Below are 19,513 nucleotides of genomic sequence, written 5' to 3'. Positions count from 1 at the left end.
CAGAGCACCCAGGCTGGCTGGACTATCCTGGGAAACGTGGGTAGGGAGGCAATAGAATGTATTTTGGTGCTGGATCCAAAATGCCCGAGTTCAAGTCATGGCCAGGCTACTCACTGGTCAAGTAACTTGTGCTTACATTAATTCGCCATCTGCAAGTTGAGGACTCCAACACAGCCTGCCTCTCAAGATAGTTGTGAGGATTCAACATGTGGGCAGGTGAAAAGCTGTTCTCACATTCCCTCGGGGACCCTTCCTTTCCTGGCCACTAGCACAGAAGCTGATGCTATGCTGCATGGTAAAGCCATCTTTGTCAAAGAGCTTGTGAGACACCTGAACATCAGAATGTAATCTTGAAAAGTGTAAAATTCTGAGCGCTACTTATCTGTTGCCTAGTTATTTTATATTCATAATTAAAAAAGAAAGGAACCAGGCTTCCCTGGTGGCTCAGTGGTAAAGAACCAACCTGCAATGCAGGAGAAGTGGGTTCAATCCCTGAGTAGGAAAGATCCCCTAGAAGAAGGAAATGGCAACCCACTCCAGTATTCTTCCTCAGGAAATCCCATGGACAGAGGAGCCCAGTGGGTTATAGTCCACAGAGTCGCAAAAGAGTCAGACACATCTGAGTGACTAAACAACAACAAAAAAACCCAAATCATTGCTGGTCAATTTTCTTCGTGAAGCCAGTCTCTATTTCACTGTTTCTTTTAACTGCTTTTCGGGCCCCATCCCACAGTATGTGATGGAGTCTTAATTCCCTGACCAGGGAGTTAACCTGCACCCCCTACATTGGAAGGCAGAGTCTCAACCACTGGGCCACCAGGGAAGTCCCTGTGAGTCTCTGTTTTAATAGTACTTGAGCAGCGATGACAAAAACCCAACCCATGTAGTCATTTTGGAGGTTCTGTGAGCCTCAGGGCCTGGCACATTAAATTCTCAACAACTAATGAGATGACCAACTAATGGGATGACCATTGCTCCAATTTAACAGATAGGAATGCTGAAGTTCAAAGAGACCAAGATACCCGGGTGTTACAGCTGGCAAGTGGCAGTGGTTGGGAATGAATCCAGGTTTTTTGTTTTGGGATCTGTAAAAACCTCTTACGAAAATTTAAAAACGTATATGGACTTCCCTAGTGGCTCAGTGGTAAAGAACCCACCTGCCAATGCAGGAGACGCTGGTATGATCCCTGGGTCAAGAAGATTCCCTGGAGAACAAAATGTCAATTCACTCCAGTATTCTTGCCTGGAAAATTCCATGGACAGAGGAGCCTGGTGGACTACAGTCCATGGGGTCTCAAAGAGTGGGACACAACTGAGCAACTAAACTACAGCTAAAGGGGTAGTTACTGAATCCACTTCTGACTCAAGAACCTGTGCTCTTCACCTCATTACCAGGCTGCTCTAAAGACAAGTACAGACGAGAAGCGGGGATTCTCGTGGAATCAGGAAAGGACAGTCCAGGAGTGGATTCGTTTCCTACGGCTGCTGTAGAAAATTAGTACAAACTCAGGGGCAAACAACACAAATGCATTCTCTTACAGTTCTGGAGGTTGGAAGTCGGAAGCGAGTGAGGCTAACATCAAGGTGCGTGCAGGGCTGGGTCTTCGTGGCGGCTCTGTGGAAAGCTCCGTCTCTCACCTCTTCCAGCTTGACGATGCGCGCGGTCCCTTCCGCCATCTTTAAAGCCAGGTGCCTGCTGTTTTCTGACAGCCGGCCCGCCTCTTCTAAGACGCTCGTGATTACATTGGGCCCACCTGGAATATCCGAGCTCCTCTCCCCATCTCCAGACATTAATTACACCTGCAAAGTCCCTCTTGCCACATAAGGGAACATATGTACAGGTTCTTGGGGGTCAGGACATCTTTAGGGGGCACGAACTCAGTCAACCACAAAGAGTAGAGGACAGACACACGGAAAAGGGGAAAGCTCCTGCTGACATGCGATCATAACTTTGAGGTGTGTGTGTGGGTGTGTGGGTGTGTGTGGTTTCTGGAGCCATAACTTTGAGGGGGATGTGTGTGTGTGTAGGGGGGGGCGGTTTCCTGGAGCCATAACTTTGAGGGGTGTGTGTGTGTGTGTGTGGTTTCTGGAGCCATAACTTTGAGGGGTGTGTGTGTGTGTGTGTTTGGCTGCACCACGCAGCAGGTGGGATCTTAGTTCCCTGACCAGGGATGGAACCTGCACCCCCTGCACTGGAAGGTGGTGCCTCAACCACTGGACCACCAGGTAAGTCCCTCTTTGAGGTTTTGATAGTGACTTGCTACCTCTCTGTGCTTCACCTGGGTAAAAGGAAGAAAATCATAACCTCCTCACTAGGTCTTCAGGAGGCATAACACAGTGACTATACATGAAACATGGATCTGTGGTAGGCACGTGGTAAACATTTAGACGTGTTCCCTATTCTTGTTAGTACTCATGCTCAGTTGTGATCAACTCTATGTGACCCCATGGACTGTAACCCGCCGGCTCCTCTGTCCATGGGATTCCCCAGGCAAGAATACTGCAGTGGGTCACCATGCCTTCCTGCAGGGGATCTTCCCGACCCAGGGATTGAACCTGCACCACCGGCATCTCCTGCATTGTCAGGTGGATTCTTTACCACTGAGCTATCGGGGATGCCTATTCTTGTTAGTGTCTATCCTTACTTGAAGGAGCATCCCGTTCCAATTCCTGATTTCCTCTCTCTGCCTCCAGGATCATCAGATGCCTTCTGCCTTGTATCTGGGGGCCACACAGAGATCTGGCAATTCTGGATGTTTAATTGGAAAAACTCATTGGACCAAATAAGGGTCAGTTCTGTCTGTACAACCCAGATAATCATGATGGTGTGATCACTCACCTAGAGCCAGACATCCTGGAATGTGAAGTCAAGTGGGCCTTAGAAAGCATCACTAGGAACAAAGCTAGTGGAGGTGATGGAATTCCAGTTGAGCTATTTCAAATCCTGAAAGATGATGCTGTGAAAGTGCTGCACTCAATATGCCAGCAAATTTGGAAAACTCAGCAGTGGCCACAGGACTGGAAAAGGTCAGTTTTCATTCCAATCCCAAAGAAAGGCAATGCCAAAGAATGCTCAAACTACCGCACAATTGCACTCATCTCACACGCTAGTAAAGTAATGCTCAAAATTCTCCAAGCCAGGATTCAGCAGTACGTGAACCGTGAACTTCCAGATGTTCAAGCTGGTTTTAGAAAAGGCAGAGGAACCAGAGATCAAATTGCCAACATCCGCTGGATCATGGAAAAAGCGACAGAGTTCCAGAAAAACATGTCTGCTTTATTGACTATGCCAAAGCCTTTGACTGTATGGATCACAATAAACTGTGGAAAATTCTGAAAGAGATGGGAATACCAGACCACCTGACCTGCCTCTTGAGAAACCTATATGCAGGTCAGGAAGCAACAGTTAGAACTGGACATGGAACAACATACTGGTTCCAAATAGGAAAAGGAGTACATCAAGGCTGTATATTGTCACCCTGCTTATTTAACTTATATGTAGAGTACATCATGAGAAGTGCTGGGCTGGAGGAAGCACAAGCTGGAATCAAGATTGCCGGGAGAAATATCAATCACCTCAGATATGCAGATGACACCACCCTTATGGCAGAAAGTGAAGAGGAACTCAAAAGCCTCTTGATGAAAGTGACAGTGGAGAGTGAAAAAGTTGGCTTAAAGCTCCACATTCAGAAAACTAAGATCATGGCATCTGGTCCCATCACTTCATGGGAATTAAATGGGGAAACAGTGTTAGTTTATTTTGAGGGGGGCTCCAAAATCACTGCAGATGGTGACTGCAGCCATGAAATTAAAAGACGCTTACTCCTTGGAAGGAAAGTTATGACTAACCAAGATAGCATATTGAAAAGTAGAGATTTTACTTTGCTAACAAAGGTCCGTCTAGTCAAGGCTATGGTTTTTCCACTGGTCATGTATGGATGTGAGAGTTGGACTGTGAAGAAAGCTGAGTGCCAAAGAATTATTGCTTTTGAACTGTGGTGCTGGAGAAGACTCTTGAGAGTCCCTTGGACTGCAAGGCAATCCAACCAGTCCAACCTAAAAAGAGATCAGTCCTGGGTGTTCATTTGAAGGACTGATGCTGAAGCTGAAACTCCAATACTTTGGCCACCTGATGCGAAGAGATGACTCATTGGAAAAGACCCTGATGCTGGGAGGGATTGGGGACAGGAGGAGAAGGGGACAAGAGGATGAGATGGCTGGATGGCATCACTGACTCGATGGACATGAGTTTGAGTGAACTCTGGGAGTTGGTGATGGACAGGGAGGCCTGACTTGCTGCGATTCATGGGGTTGCAGAGTCGGACACGACTGAGCGACTGAATTGAACTGTTTGTGCTGTTTTGTCACAGTTTAGGGTCCCTCTAGAGGGGTTTCCTGGGCTTCTCTGGTGGCTCAGATGGTAAAGAAATCTGTGAGCAATGCAGGACACTTGGGTTCAATCCCTAGTCTGGAAAGATCCCACATGCCAAAGAGCAACTAAGCCCATATGTCACAACTATTGAGGCTGTGCTCTAGAGCCCATGCTCTGCAAACAAGAGAAGCCCAAGCACCACAACTAGAGAGTAGCCCCCACCCAACAACTGGAGAAAGCCCGCCCAACAACAAAGAGCCAGCACAGCCAAAAATAAGTAAATAAAATAAAATTTTTAAAAAAGAGAGAGAAAGCTCTTGAGAGCCTAACTTGGTGCTGCAGGCTGCCGTTGGCTTGCCTGACCACCATTCCCTCAACTCTGCCAAAAGTGTGTATGCCTCTTATTGCTTGCATTAAAAGCATGTGTGCCTGCAGAAACTAACACAACATTGCAAATCAACTATACTCCAAGCAAAATGAACACTCCATGGGAATTTTCTGGCAGTCCAGTGGTTAGGACTCTGAGCTTCCACTGGAGGGGGCACAGGTTTGATCCTGGTCAGGGAACTAAGATCCCACATGCCACATGGCAGGGCAAAAAAAAAAAACACCCTACTACCAACCCCCCGCCCCCGCCCCCGACACACACACACAAAGCATTCATGCCTGGAATATACAGAGTGGCATCTGTTTCTCTATTGAACCCTGACAAGTCAAGTACTGACCATATGCATAGAATTTCTGTCCTCTTGTGCAGGCTCTGATGAGTGAGGTCTGAACTGTTATTAAAAGCAATAAACTCAAAAAAAAAAAAAAGCAATAAACTCTTCACATACACATGGTTTTCTTTTCCTCATGCACCTCTGCTGAATAAAAAGGTATGAGTTTCACTTGAAGTCCTTAATATCTTTTTCATACGCCTGGAGCCTCTCATGGGTTCTGTGCATGTATATGTGCTAAGTCACTTCAGTCATGTTGGACTCTTTCAAGATCCCATGGACTGTAGCCCCCAAGTTCCTCTGTTCATGGAATTCTCCAGGCAAGAGTACTTGAGTAGGTTGCCATGCCCTCCTCCAGGGAATCTCCCTGACTCAGGGATTGAACCCACTTCTCGTGCATCTCCTGCATTGGCAGGTGGGTTCTTTACCACTAGTGCCATCGGGGAAGCTCGTGGGTTCTGAGATGGACACAAAGATCTAAATTCCAAATCAACCTTTACTCCACTCATCACCTTCATGGCTGTTTCACTCATTACACTTATAGGATTCATCTACTGAAAGAACCCTCAGATGAGTGTGAAAACTCAGCTCTACGCAATATCCTTTCCACACACACAGCACTTGTAGGGCTTCTCCTCCTCATGGACTCTAGTGAATATGAAGGTATTTGATCTCTCTGGAGCTCTTTCTACCCCTATTCACAGTAAATCCTCCATCCTGGGTGTAAACTAAGAAGACTTGAGGAATATCACTTAAACTGAATTTGGGGAAATGCTTCCCTGGTGTTCCATTGGATAAGACTCCACATTTCCAATGCAAGGGCCCTGGGTTCAACTCCTGGTCAGGGAAGTAGATCCCACATGCCACAACTAAGACCTGGCATGTGTGTGTGTGCTAAGTTGCTTCGGTCATGTCCGACTCTTTGCAACCCAATGGAATATAGCCCAGCAGGCTCCTCTGTCCGTGGGATTTCTCAGGGAAGAATACTGGGATGGGTTGCCATTCCCTCCTCCATAGGATCTTCCTGACCCAGGGACTGAACCCACATCTCATGTGGCTCCTGCACTGCAGGTGGATTCTTTACTGCTGAGTCACTTGGGAAGCCCTTAGAACTGTGTACTACACCTAAACAGGTTTCCTGCCACAAAAGATCCAAAGTCTTGCAGCAGCATACCCCAAGTATCCAGTATACAACAACAACAAAAATCACTCATCATACCAAGAACCAGAACAATCAGAACTTGAATGAGAAAAAACAATTAACAGACATCAATACCAATTCAGATGTTGGGATTATCTGAAAAAGATTTGGAATTAGGTACATAATCCTCCTTTTTGTCTCAGCTAGTTTGAGTTGAGTTTTCTGTTTCTTGCAATTGAGAACATCCTAGTGGTTATAAACCACCAGGAGCTCTGAGCAGCCCACTCCAGGGTCTGGTGATGGCCCTGGATTTCTTCAGTAACATGAAATTTGAGATAGAATAGAATTAAAGTATCCAGTGTCCTGGAAGGTAAGGCCCAGAAGAAACTGTGAGAACAACAAGGTTCTACTATATAGCACAGGGAACTCTACTCAATATCTTGTAATAACCTATAGGGGAAAAGAATCTGAAAAAGAATATACCAATATATACATAAATCACTTTGCTGAACACTTGAGAGTAATACAACATTGTAAATTAACTATATTTCAATAAAACAATAGTGGAAAGCCTCCAGTAAATGTACACTTGAGTAAACTGTTCAACCAAGCAAACTTGAAAGCATCTGAGAGGTACAGAGTGGTGTTCAAAACATTCTGCCTTAATAGCTTAGTGCAGCATCTAGAATGCATGTTTTAATGTTTCCCCCTTTTGTACACTCTTTGCCACAAAATTTTATGGAAAGAAAACCAACTTTCTGTTTAGTCTGGTCACCAAGGACCCAATACAAGAAAAATAATGAAACTTACACTACATATGACTGATGGTACACTGTCCAGAGAAAGTCTTAACTGGTAAGATAAAAACTTGGGTCCTTTTCTGCCTGTAAAGTGAAGCTAAGCAGGACAGAATGCAATGGAAAAAATCTAACATTCAAATTGCAGATTGCATGATTTTACATATCTTTATTAAATGATCATTTCTTTGAATTAATGTTTAAGGCCTCTTCTAAGAATCCTTTTCCTAGTACAACTTATTGTGATTAACTGGGATTGAGTGCACTAAAATTTTCAAATGTTTGTCCTATTTATAGTAGGTTTTCCTATCCTTCGAGTGATACAAATTCCAGGGCACCTGCTATGTTTGGCACTGGTGCCAGGTCATGGCTGTATAGCAGCAAACAGATTTCCTGCCCCTATGGAACCCACATTCCAGTGGACATGGATTTTGTTGTGTCCATCATTATACTTTTGCTAAACTCCTGAGAGTACTTCTAATTGTAAAGCCTCCCCTATGTAGATTCTATTGAATGTGAAAGTTCTGATTGAAACCCACTGCACCATCCTTATAGGTTTTCACTGCTGTATATTTTCTTGAAAATTGTGACATTTTGGTCTCTGTTGGACACACCAGCCATACTCATACAAATAGGTCTCCTCATTGGAATTCAGATGACTGTAAAAAATACAGCTCCCTCTTGAATTCTTAAAATACAACATTTTATAACTAGCCCCTGCTGTGCAGGTTTTCTGATAAAAATGTCATGTCTAGGTTCTGAAGAAATTTTTATCACACTTGTACACACAAGTGTACTGGACTGATCACTACTATGGACTCTCTGATGAACCCGAAGACAAGAACTCTTGCTAAAGCCCTTACCACAGTCAAAACATTTGTAGGGTTTCTCTCCTGTATGGACCCTCCAATGAAGATGGGAGGTCTGACTGAAGCTCTTCCCACACATGCTGTACTTAAAGGGTTTCTCTCCTGTGTGGATACTCAGATGAACATGAAGGTATCAGTTCCAGATGAAGCCTTTCCCACATTCTTCACATTTCTAGGGTTTCTCCCCTGTATGGACTCTCTGATGGGCTTGAAGATGTGGGCTCCAACTGAAACCCTTCCCACACACATCACACATGTAGGGTTTCTCTCAGGTGTGGACCCACTGGTGGTCTTGAATATGTGAGTTTTGACTGAAGCCTTTCCCACACAAATCACATCTGTAGGGTTTCTCCCTCATGTGGACTCTCTGATGGGCCTGAAGATGGGAAATCTGACTGAAGTCCTTGCCACACATATCACATTTGTAGGGTTTCTCTCCTGTGTGGACTCTCTGATGGCCCTGAAGATGGAAATTCCAGCTGAAGTTCTTATCAAACACATCACATTTGTAGGGTTTCTCCCCAGTGTGGATTCTGATGGGCTTAAAGGTTTGAGGCCTTACTGGTCTTTCCCACATACCTCACATTTATGTGGTTTCTCTCCAGTGTGAACTTTTGAAGAGGATCACAGCTCTGGCTGAACATCCTGTCACATGTGTTTTATTTGGATGTTTTGTCTTGAGGGTAGGCTGTTTGATGGGCTTGAAGTTGTGATATCTAATTGAAGCCTTTACCACACAGCTCACATTTCCAAGATTTCTCTTCAGTGTTGTCCACACAGCAACTGTTGAGGTCTAAGACATGACTGAAGCCCTTCCTATACTGGCCACATCTATACACATCCACCCTGGGGTGAATGGGCTCAGCAGCAGGAAGGGAGGAGTTCTGATTGAAGCACTCAGCACATACCTGACATTGTAGGGTTTCTCCCCTGGGTTGGCTCTCTGGTGGGTTTGCATATGTGAGCTCTGACTCAAGCCCTTCCCATACTCACTATACATACGGGGCTCCTCTCCTTCTTGCAGCTGCTGCTGAAGTTCAAGATCAGAGACAAGGTTGATACCTTTTCCATTCTCATCAGAGGTCTGACCTTCTGAGTGGATGATGCTATGCTGGGATGTGTTCCTCACAAAGTCTTTTCCACAATTATTGTGGCCAAATGCCATCTTGCTTTTGGGTACTTCCTGATCACCATGTGATGAGAGATCATTCTCATGATGCAATGATCACATGGCCACAGTTTATTTTTTATGTCAATTTGCTGATACCTCAGAGAAGGCAATGGCACCCCACTCCAGTACTCTTGCCTGGAAAATGCCATGGACGGAGGAGCCTGGTATGCTGCAGTCCATGGGGTCACTAAGAGTCAGACACGACTGAGTGACTTCCCTTTCACTTTTCACTTTTATGCATTGGAGAAGGAAATGGCAACCCACTCCAGTGTTCTTGCCTGGAGAATCCCAGGGATGGGGGAGCCTGGTGGGCTTCCATCTATGGGGTCACACAGAGTCGGACACTACTGAAGTGACTTAGCAGCAGCTGATACCTACTCTGATAATTCTGACTCTCTCAGATTCATTTTCATCCAAAAATCTCAGGAGGTCTGAATTTGAAGCTATTGATTGTTGACACTATTGGAACTCTTCCCTTGAAGCTTTCCCACACAGTTCTCATCTTCAGCAACCTCAGCAGATTCTCCTGCCTGCACCCAACAGGAGGAATCAACTTGTTTTAGTAATTTGGACTTGTTGATTTGTAGACCTATTATTGAGTCCTGAGTTCTGGTTAATTTATTTGTAAATTGTTTCCATATCTGCCTGCACATAAGGCCTTCATGCAAAATGTGTATTAGTCCTATTTCTTGAATTCATTTTGATTCCTGTGTCCTAGAAGGATAAAAAATTCAGAGATGAAAGTGAGGACAAGTTCAGGGATATAAGATATTTCACAGGTCGACTGTGTTGGGAGATCCTATTTAACCAATGCATTGTTCAGCTGGATTCTTAGTTTTATCATGCCTATGGAAACAAAGAAGTAATAATGGGACTCATTTAGAAGTATGCTGATGGGACTTCCCTGGTGGTCCAGTGGTTAAAACTCTGCATTCTCAATGCAGTGGGTATCAGTTCAATCTGTTGGTTGGGTAACTAAGATCCCACATGCTGCATGTCATGGCCTAAAAATAAATAAATGAATGAATAAAATTAAATTTTTAAAAAGGAACTAATATGCCGAGGCTTATAGATGAGGTCAAAAGAGAAATACAGTGCTACAGAGCACGGGATGTTCTCAGCAAAAGTGAAAAGAATATATTTGCAAAGGGAGACATCGCCTCTGTCCTGATAATGAACCCATGAGATGATAACTTTATTTTCCTTAATTTAGCCACTAAATGTACATGTTAATACATAAGCTGGGCTTCCCAGGTGGCACAGTGGGAATGAATCCTCCTGCCAGTGCAGGAGATGCAAGAGATGTGGGTTTGATCCCTGGGTTGGGAAAATCCCCTGGAGTAGGAAATGGCAACCCACTCCAGTATTCTTGCCTGGGAAATCCCATGGGCAGAGGAGCACAGAAGGCCACGTCCATGGGGTCACAAAGAGTTGGAGATGACTGAGCACAAGCACAATACATAAGCTAGATTTGAGAGAGTTCTTCTTTATTTCAATGATGTCTGAATATATAATATTCAACTAATGAACATTATAACTGGGGAAAAAAACTAGAAAACTTATTCCCTTAGCTGACACATCTTATGGCAATAAAAAAAAATACTATGATAATTATTGCTGCTCAATTTGGCTGGATTTTCTGAAAAGCCTGAATGGCTAATATTATCTTCCAGGTTTTGTAGATATGCATCAGCATATACCAATAGATGCTGTGGTAGCTAGCACACAAAACAGCCTCAAATGATCCCTGCTTCCTAATATGAACACCCTATTGATGTCCCCTCCACAACCTATCAGGATTGGTCTGCGAAGCCAATAGGATACGGCAGCAGTGCTGGTGATCACTTCCAAGATTATCCCATAAAAGACACTGTAGTTTCTGCCTTCTACTCCTTTGAGTGCAAGTACCTTGGGAAAACTAGTTCTCAAACCCAGTGGTTAAAACTCTGCATTCTCAATGCAGTGGGTATCAGTTCAATCTGTTGGTTGGGTAACTAAGATCCCACATGCTGCATGTCATGGCCTAAAAATAAATAAATGAATGAATAAAATTAAATTTTTAAAAAGGAACTAGTGTTTTGAGAACATTCAGGGAGAGGGCTGTTTGCCAATGAACTAAGGCCTCCTCTCCTGTCAAGCCAGGGTAGAAATGAGGCCTCCTGCCAACAACTCTGTGAATGACCCCATCTTGGAAGCACGTCCTTCAGGCCCATCAAGCCCTCAAAGGACTGCAGCTCTGGCAGACTTGAGATCTTACGAGATCGTGAGCGAGGCTGCCCCAGAATTTTGATGCACAGGAACTGTGATGTCTATAGTTTTAAGCTGAGAAATTTAAGAATAATTTGTCATACAGCAACAGATGACTAATTAGGTACATAGAAACTAAAGTTAGACATTCATCAGAAGATGAACTGTGTTCTGAAATAATCCTTTCATCACACCAGTTTATCCTCCACTCGTGAGCTGTCTGCAGGAGGAGCGGACAGTGAGACCCACTTAACACCACTCTCTGTGAGCTGCAAGGGCTCAGATCTGCATGGTTCTCACCTGAACACTCATCTCGGGTTTCTGGCTCCATCACCCAAAGCTGCTCTTCTCTCCCCAACTGGAGTATTATATCTAACGTGAAGGGTTGATATCCTGTGACAAAGTAACCATACATGTGTAAGGTGAATAAAAACAAAATTTTTAATTCCAATACTATGATCTTCATGCACTCTGAGCAATATTTTTCCAAATTCTGATCATGACCTGTTGTAATAAATATCTCTTCTGTTGTGATTGGGCACGCAAATAAACAGATGCACATCACTGAAACAAGTGACTGAGTCCTAACCATTATCTACTTTTTTTTAAAATAAGGATTCTACTTTTACAGCTTTGTAGATCTCAACATTTATGCGTTTTCATTTTCATATTGTACAGAAGTTTTACTTCACATGATTAAATAGATTAGCTTATTTCAACTGCCAGTTAACTTTGTTCTTTTGTTTGCTTGTTTTTTGGCTGTGTCCTGCAGCACATGGGATCTTAGTTACCTGACCAGGGGCTTGAACCTGTGCCCCCTGTACTGGAAGTACAGAGTCTCTTACCCACTGGACCACCAGGGAAGTCCCTGATTAACTACTTTTATCATATCTCCTTTCCTGTTTTTTACTCACAGTTTCTGTTGCACTATACACAGTTTCTGAAAAGCTATGCTACTTCTGTCCTAGTTCATTAAATGCAATAATGATACAATTCACTAACTGACTTTAAACCACAAGATGTTACAACTGCAATTTGAGGAAACAGACAAGGAATAAATAAGATGTCCCATAAAAAGGAGGAAATTCAGGCCCCCACATGCAAGGAAGCATTTCAAGAGCCCCAAAATCTTAACATGTTGACACCAAGGCACTCTTGAGGGTTGACAGAGTCCCTGAGCCCTCACCCATGGAGACCAGGTTCCAGAAGTTCTCCAGCATCATGTCAGGGTAAGTTTCCTCTGGGCCAAGTCCAGCAGTCCCAGCTCCTCCTTGGTGAAGGTCACAGTCACCTCCTTGAAGGACTGCCTCCTACAACACCAAACACATGTAGCCTCAATCTTATGATCAGTAGAGTGTGGGGGGTAGGAAGTCACTGTTTAATGGGTATGGAATTTCACTTTGAGAAGAAGAAAAAAGTTCTGGAGATGTGTTCAACAGTGTGAATGTACTTAAAAGTACAGAACTGCACATTTAAAAATGGTTAAAATGGTAAATTTTATGCTATGTATATTTTATCACAATAAAAAAGCACATCAGGAGGTGGATGAATAACCCAATTGTGGTATATCAAGTGAAATATGCAATGAAATACAATGAAGTAATAAAAAGGAGCAAACTATTGACCTGTGTTCAAAATGAACAAATGATGCCAGACACAAAAAGAGTACATACTGTGTAATTCCATTAACATGAAACTCAAGAAATGATGAATCTAGTCTGTAGTGACATAAAGTACATCAGTTGCTGCCTATAGTCAGGCATGTGGGGTAGGGATTAACTGGGGATGAGGGAACCTTTTTGGTGATGAAAATGGTCTACATCTAGACTGAGGCAGTTGTCACATGGGTATGTTTGTCAGAATTGATCAAATACACTTATTATATGTAAATTACATGTAAATTTCACCTCAAATGATATAAAAAGACACAATTAACAAAGCAAATAGACAAACCACAGAATGGAAAAAATTACTCCCAAAATGTATATATAACAAAGGACTTGAACTCAGAAAATATAAAGAACTCCTTAATAATAAAAAGTAGAAGCCATTTTTTTAAATGGGCAAACAACTTCAGCAAGCTTTTCATAAGAGATATGACAAAGGAGAAAACCCACGAAAAAGTATTCAACATCACGAGGGAAAAAGAAATCACAGTCATGGTGAGATGTCATTCCATTCAGCTCAGTCACTCAGTCCTGTCCGACTCTTTGTGACCCCATTGATTTCAGCACGCCAGGCTTCCCTGTCCATCACCAGCTCCTGGAGCTTACTCAAACTCCTGTCCATTGCGTTGGTGATGCCATCCAACCATCTCATCCTCTGTCATCCCCTTCTCCTCCCACCTTCAATCTTTCCCAGTATCAGGGTCTTTTCCAATGAGTCAGTTCTTCACATCAGGTGGCCAAAGTACTGGAGTTTCAGCTTCAGCATCAGCCCTTCCAATGAATATTCAGGACTGATTTCCTTTAGGATTGACAGGTTGGATCTCCTTGGAGTACAAGGGGCTCTCAAGAGTGTTCTCCAACACCACAGTTCAAAAGCATCGATTCTTTGGTGCTCAGCTTTCTTTATAGTCCAACTCTCACATCCATACCAACTCTCACAATCATAGCTTTGACTAGATGGACCTTTGTTGGTAAAGTAATGTCTCTGCTTTTTAATATGCTATCTAGGTTGGTCATAGCTTTTCTTCCAAGGAGCAAGCATCTTTTAATTTCATGGCTGCATTCACCACTGCAGTGATTTTGGAGCCCAGGAAAATAAAGTCTGTCACTGTTTCCATTGTTTTCCCATCTATTTGCCATGAAGTGATGGGACCGGATGCCATGACCTTAGTTTTCTGAATGTTGAGTTTTAAGCCAACTTTTTCACTCTCCTCTTTCACTTTCATCAAGAAGCTCTTTAGTTCTTCTTCACTTTTGTCTGACTCTTTGTGACTTCATGGACTATACTGTTCATGGAATTTTCCAAGCCAGAATACTGGATCCCCTTCTCCAGGGGATCTTCCCAACCCAGGGATCAAACCCAGGTCTCTCACATTGCAAGCAGATTCTTTTCTAGCTGAGCCACAAGGGAAGTCTATCATTTCATTAGAATGGCTTAAAGAAACAAGATCCATAATACCAAATGGCAGAAAAGAAGAAGGGCACACTGAAAATTTCATGCACCACTGCTGTGCTGTCAAATGGCACAGGTATTTTGCAAAAGAGTTTATATTCACTTACCCTACAAATCCAGTCATTCCGTTTCTAAATGTTTACCCAAGAGATAAGAAAACACATCCCTAAGAAGGTCTGTGAGGCATGATCATGAGAGCAAAATAATTAAAAGCTACAAATAGGGCCTTCCCTGGCAGTCCAGTAGTTAAAACTCCATGCTCCCTTAGCAGGAGGCTTGGGTTCAATCCCTGGTCAGGGAATTAAGATCCCATATGCCACAAACTATGGGCAAAAAAATAAATTAATGAATGAAATAAATAATATACAAATAAATTATGAAATTTTAAAAATAAATACATTATAGCTACAAACAACTCAAATATCTCTTTTAAAAGGACAAACTGTGATCTATTCATAAAATGGAATATGATAAAAAGGAATGGATTACTGACACCTGCAACAACACAGCTGAATCTCAAAAACATTATGCAGGGTCAAAGAGGTACAAGAGTACATACAGTGTGATTTTGTTAATTATGTTTAATTTTAAAACAAACAAATTTAATCATATGATGACAGATCAGAACAGGAGATGCTTCCCAGTCAAAGAAACTGACTTGAAAGAGACATGAGAGAACTTTGGGGGTAATATAAGAGTTTTTATTTCTGTTTTGGATAGTGGGTTAATACAATTACACAACCTTGAAAACAGCATATACAACTGTCATTGACCCAACACTTAAGATTTGTGTAGTTTTTGTAAGTAAATTATATTCCATTTTTAAAAGCCCTAAGCAAAAGTGTTATGAATCAAAACCAAATTTATTCAGAGTTACAACAGTCTGTAGGCTTAACTGTGACTTCTGAATGGTTAAATAAAACACAGAAACCCTTCTGAGGTAATACATAAAAGAATGCTGAATCATAAAAAGACTCGATAATATTAAGTGAAAATATAAAATTGAAGTCTGTACATAGACTATGATTCTAAGTAAATAAAGGATCATAGACTATGATTTTAAGTAAATAAAGTATAGCTGACTTACAAGCAGTGTAGTAATTTGTGTTTTTCAGATTTTTTGAGTTTTTTTTGTCTGAGTTTCTGTACTATTATTTGTGAAATGAAGATGACAAAATAAAAAAAATAACTAAAAGCAAAAGCAAAAAATATAACCATAAAAAAGCAAGTACATGGCATACAAGGAATGTTTTCTTCCTTTATCCTTCCCATGGAAGAGAAAAAAGATAACAGAAGAGAAGAAAATAAAAGAGAAAAAAAAAAACATGATAATAGAGAAAAGACTTGTGATTGTTAAAGGGTGGAAGAGGGATGCACTGAGAGTTTGGAATTAGCAGATGCAAACTACTATTCATAAGATGGATAAACAACAAGGTCCTACTGTATAGCACAGAGAACTATATTCAATACCCTGTGATAAACCATAATGGAAAAGAATTTGAATAAGAATGTGTTCATATGCATAATGCAAATACTCTGCTGTACAGTGGAAATTAACACAACACTGTAAATCAATTACGCTTCAATTTTTAAAAATGTACCTAATCTTTAAGAAAAGAGAATCTTTGCAGAAAGAGATGTAATTTTAAGAGATAAAACTCAACTCACCTGGAACTTGGTCATGCTCTGCCACCCATTCTGGGGGAAGTCAAGAGTCCTGGGAAGACATAGTGGCAAAGGAGAAAGAAGCCTTGAGACATAGGTCCAAGCCCAAGTGTCTGCTTCGTGTGAATCACCAGCCTCTCTGGCCCTTACGCAGTAGAGCTCATACAAGAGTCCCTTGGGGCTCCCGGGGTTCAGGGCCATCATTCTCATCCTGGGTATTGGGGGAAATGAAAGGCTGTGGGATGTACTGGCTATGAGAGTGGACTCTGGGGCCAACAGGTCCCAGGTCAACCCTGGTGCTACTCCTGTGACATAAGATACTGGTTTTCCTGCCCTCAGTTCCTGACACAGGCTCCTGAAACCTTCATAATTTCCTGAATGCTAGAAGTGTGTTTTGTTTCGCCTTCATTCCATTAAAGGAGTCTTTTTATAACATCCAGATTTCAGAGACTGTTTAATGCTCTGTCTTAAGAAATTCACCCTTATTTCTAACAAGTCCATAGTTCTGATTGGCTATGTCACTTAATAGTTTCTGGTCTTGTAATGATATTTCATTGATATCAGCATCTGGTTCTATAAAAGGTATAAATACAGTTCTTGTGAATTTTCTTCCAGTAGTCAGAAGAGTCTCAATGGCACATCCTCCTCTGCCATGATGACTGAAGTAAAAAAAAAATTTTTTTTAAATACAACTGCTAGGTTTCCTTTTTTTTTTTTTTTTCATTTTAAACAAAAGTGCAATGGTCTGTCTCACTTAAATGAATACTGTAGTGGCCACAAGAGATCTGAATTTATAAGGGTGCTTTCGGGATTAAGTGAGCAAGTCCAATAGCCCTGAATAGGCAAGTCAATCCTGACAGAAAGTCAATTAGTGGTTGCCAGGGGCTGGAAGGGGGCAAGTGAGAGGTGACAGCTCAGGGGCATGGGGTTTCTTCTGGGGGTGATGAAAATGTTCTGGAACTAGACGGTGGTGATGGTTGTACAATCCTGTGAATATACTAAAAAGTTGTATATTTTGTAAGAAAAAGTATATGTGAATTACATCTCAAGTTAAAAAATAGAAGAAAGGACTTCCCTGGTGGTCCAGTGGTTAAGACTGTGCTTTCACTGCAGAGGGCATAGGTTCAAACCCTGGTCAGGAAACTATAACCCCACAAATCACAAAGAGCAGCCTAAAAAGTATTTTTTTAATAAAAAAATTTAAAAAAACAGGGGAAGAAAACAGGCTTGGCTCAGTGCTTGGCACATAACACAAGCTCTCAATAAGTGACGATATGATGATTATTTTCCCCATATAATGGAAGAGAAAGCTGAGGATTCATGCAATTACTTTACTGATAATCACAGAGCACATGACTCCAACTCTGATTCCAGGGCTGGTCTCCAGGTCTCTAATCACACAGAAGGGTGTCACTGGGGAGAAACGAAAGGAGAGTTGGAGAATATAGACTCTGCACATGGAATCAAAGGATGACAGAAGACACACTTTCTCAGGCAAGGATTGGGCTGGACCGTCTCAGAGGTTCCTCTGAGCTGTAAAATCTTGAGGCTGTTCCTGATTGGGAGGAGAGAAGATAAATTGCATCTTCCAATTTTTTCCTCTGGGTTTCGGGAACCTCAGTCATCAACCTGGTTCCAACCCATCCAGGCTCTACATGACGGTGGTTAACATGCATGTAGACCCCAGATAGGTTGGAACCAGGTTGATGAATGAGATTCCCAACAAAAGTCTGTATAGTCAAAGCTATGGTTTTTCGAGTAGTCGTGTATGGATATGAAAGTTGGATCATAAAGAAGGCTGAGCGCGAAGAATTGATGCTCTTGAATGGTGGTGCTGGAGAAGACTCTTTTGAGAGTCCCTTGGACTCCAAGGAGATCAAACCAGTCAATCCTAAAGGAAATCAATCCTGAATATTCATTGGAAGGATTGATACTGAAGCTCCAATCCTTTGGCGACTTGATGCAAAGACCTGACTCATTAGAAAAGACCCTGACGCTGGGAAAGATTGAAGGCAGGAGGAGGAGGAGACGACAGAGGACTAGATGGTTGGATGTCATTCCAACTCAATGGACATCAGTTTGAGCAAACTCCAGGAGATGGTGAAGGATGGGGAAGCCTAGCACGCTGCAGTCCATGGGGTTGCAAAGATTCAGACACAACTGAGCAACTTTCACTTCACTTCACAATGCATATAAAGCCTGTAGAAGAATACCTGGCATTCACTATGTTAACAGATTATTATTACTCATTCATCAGCAGGTCTCATCCAACCTCCCATTTATTCTATAAACATTGGAACATTTATCTGGTAGACAAAACCTGCTCATGAGTGAAGGAAACTTGTTGCCCACCTGGCAGAAATGACATGGCAAGATAAAATTCCCTCACGTTGGGACAATGTACCAGCATTCGTGCGTCACTCACTCTCTCCTCTCTGTGAGTTCTCTTTGAGAAATCAGGGTCAGGCATGGAGAGATAAGAAAATATGGGAGAATGAAAAGACACAGTTGTGTGTCTCGGGCCCAGGATATCTTACAGCGGACATCCCCATGCACCGGCTAGAGGTGAGACCCTCTTCTTCCTTTAAAAAAGATCAGGGCTGTGGGTGTCAAAGGAATCCACGGAAAACCCCTCTTTCTGCAGAGGTTAGAGAGGTTCTGAGCTGGAGCTCAGAACACCCGGGGCTCACAGAGGCTTTCAAGGACTGAAAGCATCGCGGAAAGAAGAAACTGAACAATCGACCACTTTTAGCAGGTGCCAGCGATCGGTTCTAAGCAGTTTCACATTTGCTTCCCGTGAATCTCATCACATGCCAACTAAGGAGGTAACACTATTAACTCTTTACATAAGTGAATCGGAGCAATCTGATAATTCTATGAAGAGTATATCCGTAAGAGATGGCAGAGCGTGCACAAGGTAAGGGAGGCGAGGAAAACCAAGGGGCTGAGAGACTCTCAAACTCGGAGAGCGCTACCCCGCTTTGCCCCCAACCAGGGGACCCGAGAACCTCACCAAACGCCAGACACAAAAACCGTCATCCCTGCCCTCCATTGCTTCTGTTTCACGAGGGTGAAGGCGAGGGCGGCAGCTGCGTATTCCACATCCAGACAGGATCAGAAGAGACCCAGACTCCAGGTACTGACTGACTCACCTCTCAGAAGATACTGAAGTCTCTCACTCCTGTAGCGGAAGTGCCCGGACTGCACGCTGTTCTCAGACTACACTTCCCAGAATCCCCCACCGGAACAAGGCCCACCCTCGGGGACGGAAGTGGCGCTAAATACCCGGAGCACTGGACTACACTTCCCAGAATCCTCGGCAAAAGTAGTGAAACTTTGAAAAATGAAGCTCGTTCAGTTCACCGAGGTGCTGTTTTAGCTTGATCTTTCTTTTCCTTCCTGTCTTTCGGAG

The 19,513-nt window shown here is 42.8% G+C and overlaps 3 protein-coding genes and 1 pseudogene across 10 annotated transcripts in view; all 4 read right to left on the bottom strand.

The window, feature by feature from the left end:
* LOC147354000 (uncharacterized) overlaps positions 1–9,739 on the bottom strand; it is a 39,236-nt gene extending 29,497 nt beyond the window's left edge. For all 4 annotated transcript variants that reach the window (XR_015146158.1, XR_015146159.1, XM_086353040.1 and 1 more), the window contains exon 1: positions 1,540–9,739. Coding sequence is in view for 2 of the 4 variants with exons in the window: in XM_086353040.1 (XP_086209166.1) it covers positions 1,540–1,791 (252 nt within the window). In the remaining 2 variants the exon portion in view is untranslated. The remainder of the gene's footprint in view (positions 1–1,539) is intronic.
* LOC147354001 (uncharacterized) lies at positions 7,179–9,063 on the bottom strand (annotated as a pseudogene).
* On the bottom strand, positions 7,179–19,395 carry LOC147353999 (zinc finger protein 233-like). 5 transcript variants are annotated; one of them, XM_086353038.1, is made up of 5 exons: positions 19,254–19,395; positions 16,105–16,153; positions 12,503–12,626; positions 11,617–11,709; positions 7,179–9,783 (listed from the first exon to the last, which is right to left on the bottom strand). In XM_086353038.1, exons 2-5 carry the CDS (start codon positions 16,117–16,119, stop codon positions 9,752–9,754), a joined length of 264 nt encoding a protein of 87 aa, XP_086209164.1. In that variant the 5' UTR covers positions 16,120–16,153; positions 19,254–19,395; the 3' UTR covers positions 7,179–9,751. The 5 variants fall into 5 exon arrangements, with proteins under 5 accessions (XP_086209164.1, XP_086209162.1, XP_086209165.1 ...); XM_086353036.1 differs by having other exon boundaries at positions 19,115–19,266; XM_086353039.1 differs by lacking the exon at positions 19,254–19,395 and adding an exon at positions 17,432–17,556.
* The window catches only part of ZNF227 (zinc finger protein 227), a 30,969-nt gene continuing 28,250 nt past the window's right edge, over positions 16,795–19,513 (bottom strand). The window contains exon 9 of the transcript XR_015146154.1: positions 16,795–17,514. The gene's annotated coding sequence lies outside the window, so the exon portion shown is untranslated. The remainder of the gene's footprint in view (positions 17,515–19,513) is intronic.

The sequence above is a fragment of the Bos grunniens genome, chromosome 18, assembly GCF_055505025.1.
Source record: "Bos grunniens cultivar Pamir isolate PY7600 chromosome 18, Bosgru_T2T1.0, whole genome shotgun sequence".
Lineage (NCBI taxonomy): Eukaryota > Metazoa > Chordata > Mammalia > Artiodactyla > Bovidae > Bos > Bos grunniens.
The sequence above is the reverse complement of the archived record's forward strand: the minus strand, read 5'-3'. Positions and strand labels throughout refer to the sequence as shown.

What these genes read in the sequence shown, in the direction of transcription:
- LOC147353999 (XM_086353035.1), bottom strand. Translation starts at nt 16,311, where the DNA reads ATGAGAATGATGGCCCTGAACCCCGGGAGCCCCAAGGGACTCTTGTAT. An exon ending in AGAGCATGACCAAGTTCCAG is followed by an intron (nt 12,627 to 16,104) that starts GTGAGTTGAGTT and finishes TTGGTGTTGTAG; the next exon opens with GAGGCAGTCCTTCAAGGAGG. An exon ending in AACCCGAGATGAGTGTTCAG is followed by an intron (nt 9,784 to 11,616) that starts GTGAGAACCATG and finishes TTATCCTTCTAG; the next exon opens with GACACAGGAATCAAAATGAA.